Here is a 19,925-nt window from a genome sequence, read left to right on the forward strand (position 1 = left end):
ATTAATGAAATTGATGCAATCGGCTGCACCACCTTATTGGTATTTTCATACTGCTCTTCAACAGCAACACATCAATCACAGCAAACCTTGCTCTCATCCCTGGGGCCCACTCAAAAGCAAGTTATAAAAGAGGTTTTCATATGATTTCCTTATTAAACAACAGCATAACTGTTATCTGTGTCTTGGTTTAGTGGGCTACATCGGGTTACTTTAAACCATGCAGCTGGGCTGAAACTAGATCTTACCTGGGTCAACAACAGAGGAACTACAATTGCCTTCAGTGCCCCAGGCAATAGGGGGGAACAAATGCACAAAATCCAGAGTTCCTGATCACTATGTAAAAACCTCCAGAATGGAAGATGGACTGTAGGCAAGTCCAAAATCAGGTTAAACTACAATGACCCAAAATCAAATAACCTGCTGGCACTGTTTAGATTCACAACTGAAGACTGACCATTTGGGTAAGATACTGGAGAAACTGCCACTCATGGAGCCATGGGCTATATAAGAAACTGCTTTCAGGAGCTCAGAGGAGTAAGAAGTTTAATTTATGCTACCAGTTTACTTATCCACCTTTTTTAAAAACATATTGGCACTGATTTGTATCATCAATATCCTTGATTTGAGTTGGCACTGAGTTAGCAGTTTCACAGAACTTCAAGCCCCTGACCTACTCTTGTAGCCACAGTATTTAAATGACTTCAATCCAGTTCAGTTTCTGGTCAATGGTAATCCTCGGGATGTTGATTGGTAGGGGGTTAACATTTACTGCATGGACACACAGGAAGAATGGTCCAAGTAACGCACCAGAAGTCACTGTCCAGGAGAAGAGAAACAGGACAGAACAGTTTTGTCGGTGCCTTTTTTCCAGAAAGGGTCCATGATGTACCAAAGGATGACCAGGACTGGCAGAAACTCACCCCACCGTGGAGGGACACCAGGAGAGATGGGGAGGGGAGAAGAACTGGGGAAGAAAATTCTAAGAAAAACTAAATTGAAAACTTGCCTGTTTCCAAATGTGTGGATTTTGATATAATGTTGTTGGCGAGCACCAATGTCAGGAACCATACAGAAAATAGGAACAGCAGTCAGCCATTCAAACCGTTAGGCCTGTTCCACCATTTGTGTTAGGCATATCAGCTCCATCATTTTAAGGCCAATTCCCTGCACATTCTCCATATAGCTAAATAACCGCACTCTCCAACTATCTAACTCAACCTGGAACATTAACTTGGTTTCTCTCCCTTCACAGATGCTACCTGACCTGCTGCATGTTTCCAGGAGTTTCAGATTTCCATTATCCACTGGGTTTTGTGAATGTCCCCAATTTACCTCCCTCTCAACCTCCCCAGTTGAATCCAAAAGGATGCAAAGCACTATTTTCGTCACTGGCAGCTCAGAATGTTTGAGCAGCCCAGGGTCTCCATAAATTTGCCCAGGCTTGTTCCCTGGAGAGGACAGTCCATTTTCACTGCAAAATGTTAACACATCATGGGAGACAGCAAATACAAGCATTAAGCCAAACTCAACTGGCATAGACAACGGGTGTTATGGCCTGTCTCCAGCGTCTGGGTCCATCGTGTCCCACATCAGCCACCACCCACCTCAAGTTGAACAGCCCCCGACTAGGAAGGTGCTGACCCCACCACACTCCCTCTGCTTAAATGGGTGCTTGGAGCTTAGCGCCTCTGCTCAACAAGTAGACAAAATCCATTGCACCAGAAAGAAGATGCTTCTTCGATTGGTGAGCTGGAAATGACAGGGGGTTTGCAGCTGACCAGTAATGGGAGCAAGACAGCGGTGACCAGCATGGAACTTGATAGGCTGAACACTGACGTAGCTTCCCTAAAAGAGACCTGGCTTGCTGAGAAAGCGGATCACTGTAAGAAAAACATTACATGTTCATTTGACAGGGAAAAGCTCAGAGGAAATGCGTGAGCAAGGTGTAGACTTCACTGCAAGGAACTCGCTACTTGCGATGTTAGAACCCCACCATGGTTCAGAATGTATTCTCTCCATCTGCCTCTCAACTCAAACAAGGCACGTTAGCCTCATGAGTATCTATGCTCCAATGCTATGCTCCACTACAAAGATGAAAGGCCAGTCCTATGAGGAGCTTCAGACTATCAGCAGAATCCCTAAGTCAGAACATCTTCACCTCCTGGGGGATTTCAATGTCAGTCCATGAGGCATGGCACTCCTGTCTCAGACATCATGGCCTGGGAAAGACAAGTGAGAATGGACAGAGACTACGTGAGCTTTGCTGCTACCACGAGGTTCATGTGACTAACACCTGCTTTCAGAACAAACTGTGTCACAAGGTGCCCTGGAGACATCCAAGGTCAGCTAGATCTGATCACTACCAGGTTATCACTCTCTGAATAGTATTCTCAACATACGCAGTTACCGAGCGCTGACTGTGATAGCTGTTGCTCCTTGGTGCGTACCAGGGTTAGAATGCAACCTCAAAGCTTTTTAATTCAAAGCAGAATTACCATCCTCATATCAACATGAGCCATATTCCCATCCCAGATAAAAACCAACAACTCCTCGTCTTGATTGAACAGTCACTCTCCGGCATTCCCACAGAGTGCAGAAGCGAAATGGAACATACTTCAAAACACCATCTACAATACCACACGCACCTGCAAGAGCAAAAAAGTGGCAAGAGCGGAAAAATGTTGACTGGCTCGAGGCTAACATCACTGTGATGGAACCTGCCATTGAATGCAAGTGTTCCACTCTCATTAATTACAAGAGAGATCCAAGCGAGAAGACTCTGAATGCGCTAAAAGCTGCTCAAAGTAAAGTTGAACAGGCTGCTAAGCGGTGCCCCAATGGCTACTGGTTACAATTTGCCAAAATATCCAGATGTCCTTCGACATGGGAAATGCTAGGGGAATGTATGATAGAATCAAAAAGGCAACACATCCAACAGCAAAGAAGACGACTCCATTGAAAACAAAGGCAGGGGGCGTTATCACCAAGTGCAATAAACAGTTGGACAGATGGAAGGAACTTTACCTTGAGTTGTACTTTAGGGAGAACACTGTCACTGAAGAAGATCTGGGGACCATAGAAAGCCTGCCTGTCATGGCAGAGTGGATATCGAAACCACAGTGGAGGAGCTTAGCTAAGTTATTGACTCACAATGCTCTGGGTGCTGAGGCTATACTGCCTGAACTCATGGAGCACAAGAAACTGGCACTCCTGCATCTGCATGAATTTCTCTGTCTCTGCTGCAGAGAGAAGGCAGTGCCTCAGGATATGTGTAACACAAAGACTGGGACCCTGCACAAGAACAAGGATGGCCACAGTGATTGCAGCAACTATCGAAGCATCTCCCTTCTGAGCATCACGGGAAAGGTATTTGCCTGTGTTGCCCTTGTCAGACTGCAAATCCTGGCTGAATGCATCTACCCCAAATCCCAGTGTGGTTTCCAAACTGGAAGATCTACAATCAACACGACCTACTCAGTCCAGCAGCTGCAAGAAAAATGCTGTGAACAAAGGAGACCACCATATACTGCCTTCATCGATCTCACCAAGGCACTCGACTGTGTGAACAGAGGTGGTCTATTTATGCTGTTGGAGAAAATTGGCTACCTGTCGAAGCTGATCAATGATGTTTCATAGAATCACAGAAACTTCCAGCACAGAAGGAGGCCAATGTGCTTTACTCAGCAAATAACCGTGCTGTACTTAACTTGGAGTGTTGATACTGAAACTAGGTACATGAAAGAGGAAGCTGTTTCATTCCTCAGCACCAAGATGCCTCATCTTCACACACTTAAAATAAAACCCATTATATAAAAGGTTGCATCAATGTAGCTGACATATTTATTTTGAGCTATCCCATTGGTCCATGATGATCAAGTGACTGGCTCCAATCATATATAAGTGTTTCATTGCCCAATCTCTGTCGGATCCCCTCCCTGGTCAGTTAGACCCTCTGTTGCTTCCTTCTAGGCTTCAGCTTCCTGTTTCTCCTTCACTCACTTATGCTGCAGTAATTCTTGGGTATGAATGGATTAAGCCTCCAGATTTAATTTGACACCTGACTGAAATGTGAGAGAGAAAAAAAGACTTACAGAAAGAGTCAGAGACAGATACATGACAATATGAGAAAAATGTTTGAGTCACATAGCAACACACAGACAGAAATAGAGACAAATAGAAAGACAGACAGAGAGGGACGGAACAAATTATAACCTCTTCCTCAGGACTGTACGTCAAGAATCTGCTCACCAGCTGAAAATCAAAGCTACCACCTTGAATGAGAAACTCCACTCTTGGTGTGGGAACCATGATGACTATTCTGTCTTAGCTAAGCTCACCTCAGCTGGGCATATTGGATGAAGAGCATTCTAACATTGAAGGTGCAAACCACAATGTTAAACAGTGTTAAACTGCCTCCATTGGCTCATTCTGATGTGGTACATGGGAGTAGCTCCCAGGTGGCTGATTCTTCTGGTATTTCAACTAAGTTGTCATAAACATCATCGCAGTTGCTTGTCTCTCTGGGACTCTGTTGAACCAAATTTACCTACAGAGCAACATCCTGTAAGTTACACCAAAATACCACCGAGGCCGATTGATTAATATCTCAACATTTCACACCCACAATAGATTGAAAGCAGTAATATAAAGGATCCATTGCTGTTCAGTCAGATGTTCTGACCTCTGAGTCACTTCGGCTTGGACACCGCTTCTTCCCGTGATCGGGAGCTGAGAGACGGGAACCCAAAATTGCTCAGCTCCCATTCAGCAAATCGTATGTACCTGGAGTGGGTGGGAAGGAAAGGAAAATCAGAAACAACAAAACTCACTTATAAAAGTCTTCATAGAATCTTCCCTCATGATCCTGCTGAATGGAGGGCCGGTGACTCTCAGGAAACTCATCTGTAACAAACACAATTGGCCTGTGAGTACAGACTGCCAAAATACAAGTCATACCTTGTTAGAGCATTGCCAGGAGAGTGCAGTCACAGCCACAGAGGGGTGAAGCAGCCCAAGCTATGAATGTCCCCATAAATAAAATCTGTGTGCTTTCTGCCTGATAACAACAACTTGCATTTATTTGGTGCTTTTAACGTAATAAAACTCTCCAATTTGCTTTATAGGAGCATTATGAAGCACAATTTGACACCGAACCACATGAGGAGACATTAGAGCAGATGACCAAGAGCCTGGTCAAAGAGGCAGGCTTTAATCTGTTACAAGGCAAGGAGTCCAATTCAATATATAAACAGTAAGAGCTGGAAAAACTCAGCAGGTGTGGTAGTATCTGTGGAGAGAGAGAGAAACAGAGTTAATGTTTCGAGTACAATATGACTCTTCTTTGAAACTGAAGAGAGGTAGAAATGTGATGGGCTTTATGCTGTTGTAAAAAGGGGAAAGGTCAGGTGGAACAAAAGAGAAGGTCAAAGATGGGTTAGAGGGCGGGGAAAGATTAAATGACAAAGATGTCCTGGAAGGCAAAGGGAGTGGTAATGGTTGTAGTAAAGAAACAAAGCACAGGTCCAGAGTAGGTGCTAATAGCAGATTAAGGGTCAGTTCAATCAGAAAGAAAAAACAAGATACTGAATGGCACTTGGCAGAAAAAAATCAAAGTGGAGACCAGAGTTCATGATCTGAAGTTGTTGAACTCAATGTTGAGACCAGAAGGCTATAAAGTGCCTGATCGGAAGATGAGGTGCTGTTCCTCCAGCTTTCATTGGACTTCACTGGAACATTGCAGCAGGCTGAGGACAGAGATGTGAGCGCAAGGTGGTGAATTAAAATGGTAAGCAACTGGAAAGGTCAGGGTTATGATTTGCAGTTCCACAAAGTGATCACCCAGTCTGTGTTTAGTCTCCCCAATGTAGAGGAGACCGCATTGCGAGTGGCGAATACAGCAGAATAAATTGAAAAAAGTACAAGTAAATCACTGCTTCACCTGGAAGGAGTGTTTGGGGCCTTGGACGATGAAGAGAGAGGAGATAAAGGGGCAGGTGTTGCACTTCCTGCGATTGCATGGGAAAGTGCCATGGGAAGGGGATGAGGTTTTGGGATAATAGAGGAATGGAAGGAACGGTCCCTTCAGAATGCTGACAGAGGAGAGGAGGGGAAGATGTGTTTGGTGGTGGCATCATGCTGGAGTTGGCAGAAATTGGAGGAGTGGAGGATGATCCTTTGAATTCGAGCTTGGTGGCGTGGAAAGTGAGGATAAGGAGAACCCTATCATGTTTCTGGGAGGAAGGGATATGGGTGAGGGCAGTAGTGCAGGAATTGGGTTAGATGCGATTAAGGGCCCTGTCAACTACTGTGGGGGGGGGGGGGGAGAATCCTCAGTTGAGGAAAAAGGAAGACATGCCAGAAGCGCTATTATGGAAGATAGCATCATCAAAACAGATGCGACAGGGATGGAGAAACTGGGGGAATGGAATGTGGAATGGAGTCCTTACAGGAAGCAGGGTGTAAGGAAGAGCAGTCGAGGTAGCCGCCTGATCAAGGGACCTGGCAGCAGTAAGGGAGGGGGCTGCTGAGAGCCAACCCCTGTGCCCTCCTTGCCGATTCCCCTTACCTTCCATCCTCTGAGAACCTCACCCTGTGACCCCTTTCCCACCATCACTCATGTGTGGCCTGGGACCAGCGATGATACCAGGCCTCAGGTGGGTGTTGTACCAGCAGCAGCCACCACCTCCCCGCTGCAGTTCAATAGAGCTGTCAGCCTCTGGCTGGCCGGCAGCCCTTGGTGGACGGGACTGTGAGCGTGCTTTCGGAATCCATAACTCAAGATATAATTAGTGAGAATTTAGAAATGTATGGGGTAATTAATGAAGGCCAGCAGAAATTTATTAAAGGCAAAGTATTTTGAAGAAGTGGCGATTAGCTAAATGGAATGCAACAGATGCAACTCATGTGGATTATCAGAAAACATTTGAAGAGATGACTCACAAAAACTTTGGCCCATGAAATAAAAATGCAGCACTGTATATGCATAGTCATTGATGGAAAAGAAACAAAGAACTAAAGTAATTGGATTGCTGAAAAAAAGGACATGCTGTCGAGTCTTTTCATCTTGCACTCATCAGGGAAGATTTGCAAGAATAGCAAATCTCAAAGGGAACAACAATTTATACTGCATGAGCAAAGGGTGCTAATTGGTTGGCAAGTGAACTCCGATTGGTAGAGACGTTGTCATAGAGAGAATGCACCACAGAACCGTTAACTGCCAAGCTTTTGTTTAAATTCAAACTAGGTAGGTCAACTCTGATTGGTCAAGGCACTGCCACAGGGAATAAATGAGGGAATGACTGTCTCCCAAGCTTTTGTGTATTTTAAAAAGGCAGAATGCAGGAACATGTTCTTTCTGTCTAAAATTCCTGTGAATATATGTAGTTTCTTGCATGTGTATGCGAGCCACACTGAGAGCCTGACTGATAATCTTAAATTGATTGTCAGTGTAATTCTTAGCACAATCAGGATTGTTTAGCAAGTGTTGTCCAATCGCAGAATCGCATCTAATGTTAGACACCATGTTCTGGGGTTTGCAAGCACTGGCTGGTTACGCACGGTCAGTACTTTGTCTATTGCGAACAGCCAAGGAACGTGCTGTTTGATACGATCTGCCAGTCGTTGGGATGTACACCTACGTATCTGGCATCACACCGGCACAGAAATCCATGTATCACATTACTCATTTGTGTGGTAAGCAGAACATCTTTTGGGTCGACGGCAGCGTCCTGTTAGTGGAGAATATCACTCATGTTGCGACTGCATAATAGCAGCGTTGAAATGGCTAGCTTCACCTGTTGCTCAAAGTTTTGAGGCACCTTACCCCACCAGGGTAAGCTGAGGTAGAATGGGCACTTCTAAGGATCAAAAGTGGCAACCTTAGGCCTTTTCATGAGTGCGCAATATACAGCGAGAAATGGTCTGCTCAGTATAGTATCCTGCAGGTTACCTTTGATGCGCCCTATTTCGGCATCAAGCTTGCATGGTGAGCAAATGGCTCAGGCCGCTAAGGCCAATCTTACAGCACGTGGAACTGTAGGAATCCCAACGAGTATATTGACCAGTGGAGGTGGACGTGCGGTCGACAGTAGTATAGGACCCATTGGCAGATTTCTCAACTTGCACATTGAGGAAAGGGAGCTCATTTGACTGCTCCATTTCAAAGGTGAAATTGAGTGCAAGATGGAACCCATTAAGGTGTGTAAGGAAATTCTTACATGCAGCTGCAAATTCAAATACTGCAAACACATCATCTACCTAATGAAAATATGCAAGGGGTAGGAGGTTAGGTATGATTCCATCAAAGGCACATTGAACAACTGTTCATTCAGCCGAGGCCAGTTGCCCCGCAGCCATTTAACGCTCCGAGGAGCATTAATTGGCTGCAAGTGGGACTTCTGCCCCTCACTCAGAATTATCGCCTCTGATTGGCCAGTGGTTCTGTAGTCCCAGCAACACTACTGGCAGAAGTAGCCACTGCTCGGACTACAAGCAGTCCCAGTAGTCAAAGTGTCGGAGCCCACAGGACCAAGTCGGTGCAGGGTCACATGGTGGGGACGGGAAGGGAGGCCCGAGAAAAAAGCGGGGTGGGGTCGTGGTGGCAAGGCCAGGCACGGAGGGAGGGAGGGAGCACCCGATCGGGGGGATGGGCGGATCTTGTTTTGGGGGAGGGGGGGGTACCTGATTTGGAAAGGAAGCCAGTGATGGAGTCCCCGCGCCACTCTCCCTTTCCAGCCCGGGCAGGGTGATCAGCCAGGCTTTCCTCCCACCCCGTCCTTGAGTTCGTCATGCTGGCCAAAAATTAAGGGCTAATTCCCGCCTTCAAGTGGCCATATTTGGCCACTTAAGGATCTCATTGGGGGAAAGGGCTGACAGACTGCCCTAGGCCTCCCCTGCACCTTGTAAAATTGCAGTCAGTTTTGCTTTTAAAATTGCAGTCAAGTTGGGTGCAGGCAGGAAGTCCACCCGGGGAATTTTACAGGCACCCCCAGTGCCTGCAAACACACAGGTGGAGGACCCTAAAATTCTTCCCAGGGAATTGAGAGTATGCACTTAATGGAAAGATACTGAAGGACGTAGATTAACAGGGACCTCATTTCATAAAAATTAGAATACAAGTTCATCAAGGCATACAGCATTTTGAAATCTATAAGCAGTGACATTGAATACAAGTGTAAAGATTGTGGCCATACCATTATAGTTTGGACATAAAAGCTGTGGGGAGAATAGATTCACCAGAGTGATGCAAGAGGCAAGAAACTAGAGCCAGGAGGAGAATATTGAGATACTGTGACAATTACTACAGTAGAAAAAGTGGATAAGGGGAGATTTATTACAAGTTTTTAAAATAATGAAAGTTTTTTTTATAGTGAATGAGAAAAGACCATTTTCTAATCTGTGAAGAATAAGCAACAAGAGGTCATCAATTTAAAATTTCCACTATAAAAGTGAGGAAATGTAGGAGAAATTTATTTACACCACAGGTTGTTGGAGTTGAATGTTTTGTCATAGGGAGTGATTGAGGCAGAGGCCAAAGCATTTTTTAAAGAGAAAATTGGATAAATATTTGAAGCAGGGAAAGATAGAGGGCTATGGGGACAGTTAGTATATTAGTGGGATTACCTTTCGATTTATAATTCTAAAAAGGGCTAGCACAGAGACTATCGGCCAAATTACCTCCTTCAGTGCTATAACCTCTTTGGTTCTATGGCTGGACTCCTCCTGCCCTCAAGATTCCACCTGGCAAGGAGCATATGAATTTTCTCCCTACTTTTTCCTATTTTCTTCCCTTGTCTCCCCTCCTCTCTGGTCTTTGATGGTATTGGTTGGGAGGGGAAATGTCAACTTGAACATCGGAACTCCCTGTCTTCAAGTAGTGCTGTTGAACATCTGTGCCTATCCTAAAAGGCAATGGAACCTCAGAAAGACAGAGCCACTGACAAAGTAGTTCCCCCTCAGTATCAATATGGATTTTACGTTTGAGTCCTGTAGTAGGGCTTGAAGCCACAGACTTATGACTCAGGGGCAAGTGTGTAAACAACTGAGCCATGCAGACACACACAGCTGAGGCATATAGCATACCGCTGTTAACTGTGGCAAAAAAAGCCAAGGTGTTTCTGTTCAATGTGCTTCAGTTGGTGACTATGAAAAAAAATTACAGATTCTGTAACTTTTGAATGAATTTACCCAGAACACTAATTATTTTCTTATTGGCAGTGCTAAACATAATGAATTGTAAATACAGCAACATTGATCAAAGATTTAGGCTTCACAATGGATCTGTTTGAGAAAACTGGAAGCAAATTTAATTTCGCGCTTGAATCAATTATGGATTTCTCTGCAGTTGACTTCCAATGTTGCAGCAAATGATAACCAACGGCAGCATTAGTACAGATTCCGGGCTAAACAACTTTATAATATCCAACAAGTAAAGCACACTGATGCAATCTTTGGTCATTTCTTAACCCGGAGCCTCACAGTGCCACTGACCAAAGGACCAACTCACCCATTGACTTGCCATCATAGAAAGTCCTCGAAAACAAAACCACTGTCACCTCATGGCTGCAATTCTTATCCTAAAATTAAAACAGAGGAAAAAGAGAAATTTTAAATTGCAAATTAGTCCATGCTGTTTGATAGGACACTCAAAATGTAGCATAAATCCACACAGCAAGGTTATACACGTTTGAATGTTTATTCAATATTTTCATTTCTCCTGCTACTCGATTAAGCATACTCAGTGAGGAGTTGCCCAATATATTAATGCTACCAAATGAACAAAAGCAGAAGCAGGAGTAAGCCACTTATCCCTTTGAGCCTGCTCCTCCTTTCAAAATATTCATGGCTGATCTTCTGCCTCTACTCCATGTTCCCACACTACCCCCATAGCCCTTAATTCCCTTAGTATCCAAAAATATATCAATCTCTGTCTTGAGCCTATTCAATGACTGAACATCCATAGCTCCCTGGGTAAAGGATTCTAAAGATTCACAACCTTTTAAAAGGCTGACCCCGTATTTCAAGACTGTGACTCATAATTCTAGACTCCAAAGGCAGGGGAAACATCCTCAGAGCATGTACCCTATCAAGCCTTTAAGCATTTTATATGTTTCATTGCGATCACCTCTCATTCTGCTAAATTCCTGGGACTATTAGCCCAGTTTCCTCAATGTCTCCAGGAATCAGATTAGTGAACCTTCATTGCACTTGCTCCAAGGCTAGCATAACCTTCCTTAGGTAAGGAAACCAAAACTATACACAGTACACTAGGTGTAGTCTCACCATGCTCTATACAATTGCAGCAAGGCTTCTTCACTCTTATACTCTAATCCCTTCGTAATAATGGTTGACATATCATTTAATTTCCTAATTGTTTGCTGTACCTGCATGGTTAGCCTTCTATGCTACATGAGCAAGAAAACCCAGGTCCCTCTGAATAGAAAGATTTTTCAGTTTCTCACCATTAAAAAAAAAAAATCTGCTTCCATAGTGAATATCTTCACACTTCCTCACATTGTATTCCATCTGTCATGTTCTTGCCCACTCACCCAATCTGTCAATATCCCTCTGCAGCCTAGGGAATTCTCTTAAGTTCCAAATCAATGCATCCGTTGTCTCTTTTCAAACCCTAGAATGCAGGCTATCAGGTCCAGGGGATTTGTCCATTTTAAATCCCAGTAATTTCTCCGGTGCTGTTCTTTTACTGATAATATCCCCAAGTTCCTCATTTCCATTAGACCTTTCACGACCCATTAAAAGAACCTTTAGAATTCTGACTAAAGGTCACTGACCTGAGATATTAATTCTGTTTCTCTCTCCAAAGATGCTGCCTGACCTGCTGAGAATTTCCAGCATTTTCTATTTTTATTTCAATTTTACAGCACCCGCAGCATTTTGATTTTGTTTCAGAATTCAGGTCCAATCGGGGCAATAGAGTCAATGGAATGAAGGTTACTAGAGTGGGTCGTTGAAACTGTGTGCCAGACATGAGTTTAGAGTTATGATTCATGCGCAGTTGATATACCAGCAGTCAGCATGGCCACTGGGGTAAGTACCATACTGAGACTGAGCACTTCCCAGTGACCTATAACTATCCTGGGATACTGAAGGAGACCAGGGAAGAGGCAGCAGTGAAGGACTGGTTGCCCATTTCATATTCCCACCAACTGTACCTCAGATATTGCCAAATGGGGTGAGGGCATTATCAGCCTCTGCAGCAAAAAACCCGGCTAATTTGCACCATCCTGTGTGGCAGGAGACAGGTACCAGGTGGCTGGCAACATTGTGGAGCTGAGCTCCAACAAAAATCCATAATTTAGAAAAGGAGGGAAGAAAAAGGATGAGAATTCAGGGTAGAGCAGGAATTAAGTGAATCATTAACCACATATATTGCCAATTTGCTATCCGTTACCAAATACATATGTGTTGCATAAAAACATGGACATTTTGTATATGTAGTACATGCAAAACTGATTCTATCTTCCACTTTCAGTTATATTCCTTTTATGCTCCTGATTTTTTTTTTACCTTCCATTTGGCAAATAGGTCAGCAAGAAAACCATTGACAGCCTTCTCAAAGTACAAATCACCTAAGTGAGAACGAAACACACGGGACAGTTAGTGAACAGATATAGGAAACATTAGAAGAAAAATCTGCAATCTGCTCACTGCCTTTCCTTATTCGCTGGTGGAAAATGTAAAATTTCAAGTTGAACATAGGAAATAGGAGCAGGAGGAGGCCATACGGCCCCTCAAGATCACCTCTCATTCTTCTAAACTTAAGAGAATACAGGCCCAGTCTCCTCAATCTCTCCTCATAGGACAATCACTTCATCCCAGGTATCAGTCTGGTGAACCTCCATTGCATTCTCTCAATGGCCCAATATCTTTACTGTTAATACATCAGTCCAACCCACAACCCAACCAGGTTCTACATGATCTGTGATTGTGGGAACACTGTAAAGAAAAGGAGACAAATGATGTCACTCTGGTTCTAAACTACACAAATGCAAAATGTTATCCTGTAATTATCTGTTTACATGAGAAAATAAAACAAAATAGTTAAATAGAATTCACAATGAGTTCAGTGTTTTAAGTATCTGAATTTCTGCTGAATAAGTAAGGGGTGGCAGCCCATGTCTTCTCACATTACACATACTGCAGAAAATGCAATGGTGTTTCACGCAAATAATCTAGCTCGGATTGTGGCTAAAGCACGCAGGAGATGTAGGAGGCACTCACACCACTCAGAGAACGGATATTGCTTCCGCATTTGATGGCAATTGAGCTCTTCAGGAATGGGAGGCCAGTGCTTAGTCAGAATACACACTGAACCAATAGTTTTTGTTCTGCTGAAATATGAACTTCAAATAATTATATTCCCTCAAGGTGCCAGTTTTCCACGTCGGCTCCACTTGCTCTCCCAGAAGGCCTTACCAGGGTCGCCAGCATAAGTAAAGCACAACGCTGTCTGTGTGAAATTATCTCGCTGCATCCGTGGGAGCTGCAAAAATCTCCCATCAGATCAATCAAAATTTAAAACCCTTGGTCTACTGATTACTTTGAAACAGTGACAGCAACATGATTTATGTTTACTGAAGCTATAATCTGTTGCAGTTGGTTGAAAACTGACTTACCATAGATGTCAAAGTCCCACATCTCACAGCTCATCTGGATGAAAATATAGACCATGGCAGAGGTAGATCGGAACACCACCTTCAAAACAACACCAATAACGTTAGTCACGATGTTGCCATTTTCCTGTGTACAGAATCTTCTGATGATCACCATGCACAAAGTCCAAGACTCAAAACACTCGCTTCCTGTCAATAAAAATCTCAAGTGGGAATCTCCTGCATTGATCTCCAATCCTTATACCTGCTAAATTTGGCACTGATCTCAATCCTGCTCCTTTAGTCCTGCCCTTTAATGTTTCCCTTTGGATTTTGTTGGATTTCCATACCGTGGGGTCTTCATTCCCAAACACCAGCATGCAATTCCCTCAAACCAGAACACACCCCAGGAGCAACAGCAACTCTTGATAATGCTCCCAAGCACTGAGCCAAAAATGGCCAGACTTTGGCAGAGGTCAATTATAGTTCCAATCAGCCTGCAACATCAAATGCTTCAATCATTCCATAAACAGAGGGTGATACAAGGAATTAAGATTTAAAACATAGTTTCCCCAGAGGCACAGTGAGTGAATGTACCATATGATGTGATAACGAACCACAAAGAGCAGATGGCTCTAAGTTTAACGGCCGTCTGTGCTGAGGGAGTGGACCTCAGCTGGAGGAGCAGCTGAGACCCAACTGGTTCATTATTGATTTTTCACGGAACCATAGAGTGGGTACAGCACAGAAGGAGGCCATTTGGCCCATCATGCCTGTGCCAGCTCTCTGCAAGCGCAAGAGCTAATCCCACCCACCCACCTTATCCCCGTAGCCCTGCAAATGTTTTCTCTCCAGATAATTACCCAATTCTCAATTAAAGGCCTTGATTGAATCTGCCTCCAGCAATCTCAGGAAGTGCATTCCAGATACTAACCACTCACTGTGTCAAAAAAGTTTTTCCTCATGTTGCTGTTGCTTCTTTTGCCAATCACCTTAAATCAGTGTCCTCTGGTTCTCGGTTCTTCCATTAACAGAAACCTTTTCTTCATATTTATTCTGTCCAGACCCTTCATGATTTTGAATATCTCTATCAAATCTCTCTTTAATCTTCTCTTCTCCTAGGAGAACAGCGCCAGCTTCTCCAATCTCTTCATGTAACTGAAGTTCCTCACCCCTGGAACCATGCCTGTGAAACTTTTCTGCATTCTCTCTAATGCCTTCACATTTTTCCTAAAGCACGGTGCCCAGAACTGAGCAGAGTATTCCAACTGAGGCTGAACCAATGTTTTATACAGGTTTATCATAACATCCTTGTTTTTGTACTCTATGCCTCTATTGATAAAACCCAGGGTCTTATTTGCTTTATTAATCACTCTCTCAACCTGCCCTGCCACCAATTATTTGTGCATATATATTGCCAGGTCATCAGTTCCTGTACCCTCTTCAGATTGTACCCTTTACTTTATATTGCTTCTCTTTGTTCAGCCTACCAAACAGAAGCACTTCACACTTCTCTGCAATAAATTTCATCTGCCATTGTCTGCCCATTCCATCAGCATATCTACATCCAATTGATGTTTAACACTATCCTCCTCACAATACACAAGTTTTGTGTTAACTGCAAATTTGGAAATTGTGCCATGAATACCCAACTCTCGGTCATTAATATATACGAAGAAAAGCAAGGGTCCTAACACCGACCCCTGGGGAGCCATAATAAACCTTCCTCTGGTCCATAAACAACTATCACCACTACTCTGTTTCCTGTCACCCAGCCAATTTGTATTCATGTTGCTACTGTCTGATTAATTCCATGAGCTCTAACTTTGCTGGTAAGCCTGTTATGTGGTGCTTTATTGAATGCCTTTTAGAAGTCCATGTACATTAAATCAACAGCATTACCCTTATCACCCCTCACTGTTACCTCATCAAAAAACGCCAGCAAAGTAGTTCAACACAATTTACCCTTAACAAATCTGTGCTGACTTTCCTTAATTAATCCACATTTTTCCATGTGACTTTCAGGTAGGAAATCCAAAGTCCAGGCCCAATCTGGCCTATATGTGACTCCTGACTCACATCACCGCGGTTGACTCTTAACTGCCATCTATGTTGCCAAGTAAGCCACTCAGTTGTAACAAACCTCAAACCACTAAGAAGGCAGCCCACCACCACTTTCTCAGGACAGCTAGCCTTGCCAGTGATGCCCACATCCCAAGATTGAATTTTAAAATTTGCGAAATGATGGGTGCTTCTACAAAAGAGTGCAGAGCCCATAGGAAGGGTAATGTAACACAGCCACAGATAAATTCTTACCCTGGTTTCTTCACTTATGTATCCACAGGTAACCTTTTCACCTTTGACCCAAAGTTCACTTGCTTGTGCTCTGAAAGCAATAAACAAACATCACTTGCATTTTAATCGGTAAAGCAGAAATCTTGTGTATAGAGTCCCGAGAGAATCCGCAACAAAAGAGAAACAGTGAATGCTCTCGGCCAGGATTCAATTAAAGGCAAACAGAGTGCAGACATTTCTCAAATATAATCCTGTAAATTCACAACTCAATATTTTTCTTCGCCGAGGACACAATCCAACATCATCTTTTTCCATTCTCACATAATATTCTGGTCATGGAACACAGCAGCACGACTGATTGGAGGCCATTCAATCCAATTGTGCCTATGATAGAGCTATCAATTAATCATGCTCCCCTGCTCTTTTCCTGTAGCCCTGTGTTTTTCTTTCCCCTTAAAATATTTACCGAATTCTCTTTCGAATGTTAAAATTGAATCTGCTTTCGCTACCCTTTCAGGCAATGCACTTCAGATCAAAAGAACTTGCTGTCAGCGAATCACCTACAATGGTTTGTCTTCCTATAGATCAGCCATGATCTTATTGAACGGCGGAACAAGCTCGAGGGGCCGAATGGCCTACTCCTGCTCCTAATCCGAGTGTTCGTACGTTCTGTTCCCGCACCATTGTTTCCAGTGTCCCCAAAGATCTTTCCTCGCCCTCCTCCCCATGCACCCCCCCAACTATTTCTCAATTACATGCTGCCCCTCAATGACATCATCTGCTGAAAGCACACCTGGTTTTACATGTACGCTGACAGTACCCAGCTCGACCTAATCATAACCCTCTTGATGCCACCACCGTCCCTAAATTATCAGCCTGCTTGTCCAACATCCAGTACTGGATGAGCACAAATTTCCTCCAATTAAACATTGCAAATACCTTGCCTTCAGTCCTGCCAAAAACGTCATTGTCTAGCCACTGACACCATTGCTCTTCCTGGCAACTGCATGAGGTTGGATTAGATTGTTCATGACCTTGGTGTCATAGTTAACCCAGAGATGAGCTTCTGACCTCATATCTGTACCATCACTTAGATCATCTATTTCCACCTCCATTACTTTACCCAGCTCTGCCCAATCACAGCTGATCTGCTCTCAAAATCCTCATCCAAGTCTTTGTTACCTCTTTCCTTGACTATTCCAATGCATTCCTGAACCACCTCCCAAATCTTATTCTCTGTCAGCTTGACATCATACAAAACTCTGCAGCCTGTGCCTTAATGTGTACTGTCCCATTCATTCATTATCCCTGTGCTCAATGACTTACACTGGCTCCCAATTAAGCAATGCATCGATTTTAAAATTCTCATACTTGTTTTTAAATCTCTCCACAGCCTCCCTCCTCTCTATCTCTGTAATCTACTCCAGCTATACAACTCTCCGAGATATTTGCGCCCCTCTAATTCTTGAGCATCTCCGATTTCAATCCCTCCGCCAATGGTGTCTGTGCCTTCAGCTGCCTTGGCCGTAAGCTCTGGAATTTCCTCCCCAAACATCTATCTCTCTTTCCTCCTTTAGGATGCTTCATGAAACCGACAACCAAGCTTTTGGTCATGTGCCCTAATATCTACTTATGTGATTTGATGTCAAATTTTGGTTTATAATGTTCCTGTGAAGCACATTAGGATGTTTTATTATGTTAAAAGGTGCTATATAAGCTGTTGTTGCATACAGAATCTCATTTCCCCTCTGCTTCTTTTACTAATAAACTATAAATCTGTCCTCTGACCCTTCTGCTACAGAAACAAAGCTTCCTTATTTACTCTTTCAAAACCCATCATCATTTTTAACACCTCTCTTGAATCTCTTCATAACCATCCCTGCTCGAAGGAGAACAACCCCAGCTTCTCCTGTCTCTCAACATAACTGAAGTCTCTCAACCCTAGTATCATTTTAGTAAATCTCTTCTACACCATCGCAAAGGCCTTGACATCTTTCCTAAACTGTGCTGCCCAGAAATGAGCACCATATTCCAGCTAAGGTCTAACTAGTGAATCACAAAAGTTTAGCATCAATTTCCTTGCTTGCTCTTCCCAAATTGCAATGGCAGCTTACCTGCCTCTGAGATTGTACCAATGCTAACAGGAGCTGGCTGCAAGGTGGCATGGGGCAGTTGATGAGTGATGACCCTTGACGATGACCACTTCAACACTTCCCCACATTGCTCGAGTCAACGTCAGGAGCCCAGCAGTATTTATTTTGGGGGCATGGGGGAGGTGCAAAATGGAGGGCAAAACAATATCCCAACAACCGATAATGTCATACCGACACCGGATCTATTTCCTAGGTTGGAAATGGAACAGAGTTACAAATCTGACCTTATTCCAGCAAATTCCACCTTCTGTGTAACGTAAGCACAGGTGTTAACCTGGAAGAGATAGACAAAATCTTACAAAATCGGAGGTGACAAGTGTTCTGCTTTATAAACATTCATCACCTGATCCCATCTCCAAAGTTTATTACAATTGGTTGGAGATTGTCATGATGGAACACTGCTTCCAAACCACTCTTCCAGGGTCAACTGCAGTGTGGAACATGTGCATGAGCATCATACTCATGCGCCATTTACAAGTAGCCTGTACGAGTGCAGGCAACAGTAGCTGCTCCTCAATCCATAGATATTGCCAAAATGGCCTTGTCCTACAGCCACAGGAATTCACCTGAGGAACATCATATTGGCTCCGTTGGATGGGGGGGGTTTGGGTTTGAGAGGCTGGGTGCAGGGGTGGGGGTGGGGAGGCACAAAGAGGGGGTACCATCTTGGGCAGGTGCTCCCGGCAGGCAGAGGGGACCCACTCCTCCTCACAAAGGAGGTAACCCCCTACCACTTCCTTCCTACTTTTTACCCGGAGTTGGGAAAGGAGCAGGGTGGCCACTTTCCTTTTGCCCTCTCCTACCCATTGTATTATGGAGTTCAGCTGGGGAGTGGGCAGGGAGACAGTGGGCTGGCCACACGCTTTACTTTACGTGACACCACACCCCACCCCCCACACCAACTGCCACCTTCAAATATGCTGTCAGGGAGCCGTAGAACTCACCCCACAGATACTGTCCAGACAAGGGGCAGAACTATAACATTAGAGGTAGACATTCCAGGGATGATGCGAGAAAACACTTCTTCACACAGGCAATAATGAAAATCTGGAAGTGTCTCCCCTCAAAAAACTGCTGAGGCTTGAGGAGTGCGTGGGCCGGGTAAATTGAAAATTTCTAAACTGAGATTGATAGACTTTTGTTGTAAAATGATATGAAAGGCGACAAGGCCAAGGCAGGTATCTTGGAGTCAAGATAGAGGTCAGCCGAGATCTAACTGAAATGTGGAACAGGTTTGAGGGACAGAATGGACTAGTTCACTTCCTATTATACTCGTGTTCTGCCGAGACGGCACAAAGAAGGAACAAAAATCTAAAAGAAATTTATTTCTCTTCCATATTCTCTTGGTTAACTTCTGTTTTTTAAAATGGACAAACGGCTGGACTGATAAAATGGCCACCGCTGACCACATGATGATAGATCTGGAAGTTTCTGAGCAGTTTAAAAACGGACAAAGGTGAACACATCAAACCCCTGGAAGGTAACACTCTTTGCATTGCATAAACATTCCAGCCAAGCCTACACAAAGGGCAGTAGACAAGGTATCTGCACCAGCCAGCTATGGATAAAGGCAGAGCTACTTGTGACTCCACATCTCCAACATTGTGCTAATGGTTTTAGTTACCTGCTCAAAACACAATGGGTTTTAATAAGAGGTGTCATTAGTTGAATAGCTTGATCTGAAACCACCGTGTCACATGACCAAGGCTTGAGCTGTTTGAATTGCTTTAATTAAACAACTTTTGGGTTTTATCGTCAGTCGCTGTTTAACCTCAGGAGAGAACCAGGGCTCCAGGCTAGCAACTTGCGTCAGTCTACCATTTACCACTTAACAGGAGCAACAAAAATCTCTGCCCAGGTTGTAAGT

At 43.9% G+C, this 19,925-nt stretch overlaps 1 protein-coding gene across 4 annotated transcripts in view; it reads right to left on the bottom strand.

Annotated features, from left to right (window-relative positions):
- depdc5 (DEP domain containing 5, GATOR1 subcomplex subunit) overlaps nt 1–19,925 on the bottom strand; it is a 181,595-nt gene that overhangs the window by 151,802 nt on the left and 9,868 nt on the right. For all 4 annotated transcript variants that reach the window (XM_078553861.1, XM_078553863.1, XM_078553860.1 and 1 more), the window contains exons 6-11: nt 18,283–18,332; nt 15,927–15,996; nt 13,635–13,713; nt 12,526–12,587; nt 10,505–10,574; nt 4,830–4,902 (exon numbers count right to left, since the gene is read on the bottom strand). In XM_078553861.1, the coding sequence (XP_078409987.1) occupies nt 4,830–4,902; nt 10,505–10,574; nt 12,526–12,587; nt 13,635–13,713; nt 15,927–15,996; nt 18,283–18,332 (404 nt within the window). The remainder of the gene's footprint in view (nt 1–4,829; nt 4,903–10,504; nt 10,575–12,525; nt 12,588–13,634; nt 13,714–15,926; nt 15,997–18,282; nt 18,333–19,925) is intronic.

This window comes from Cetorhinus maximus, chromosome 12 (genome assembly GCF_964194155.1).
Source record: "Cetorhinus maximus chromosome 12, sCetMax3.hap1.1, whole genome shotgun sequence".
NCBI lineage: Eukaryota > Metazoa > Chordata > Chondrichthyes > Lamniformes > Cetorhinidae > Cetorhinus > Cetorhinus maximus.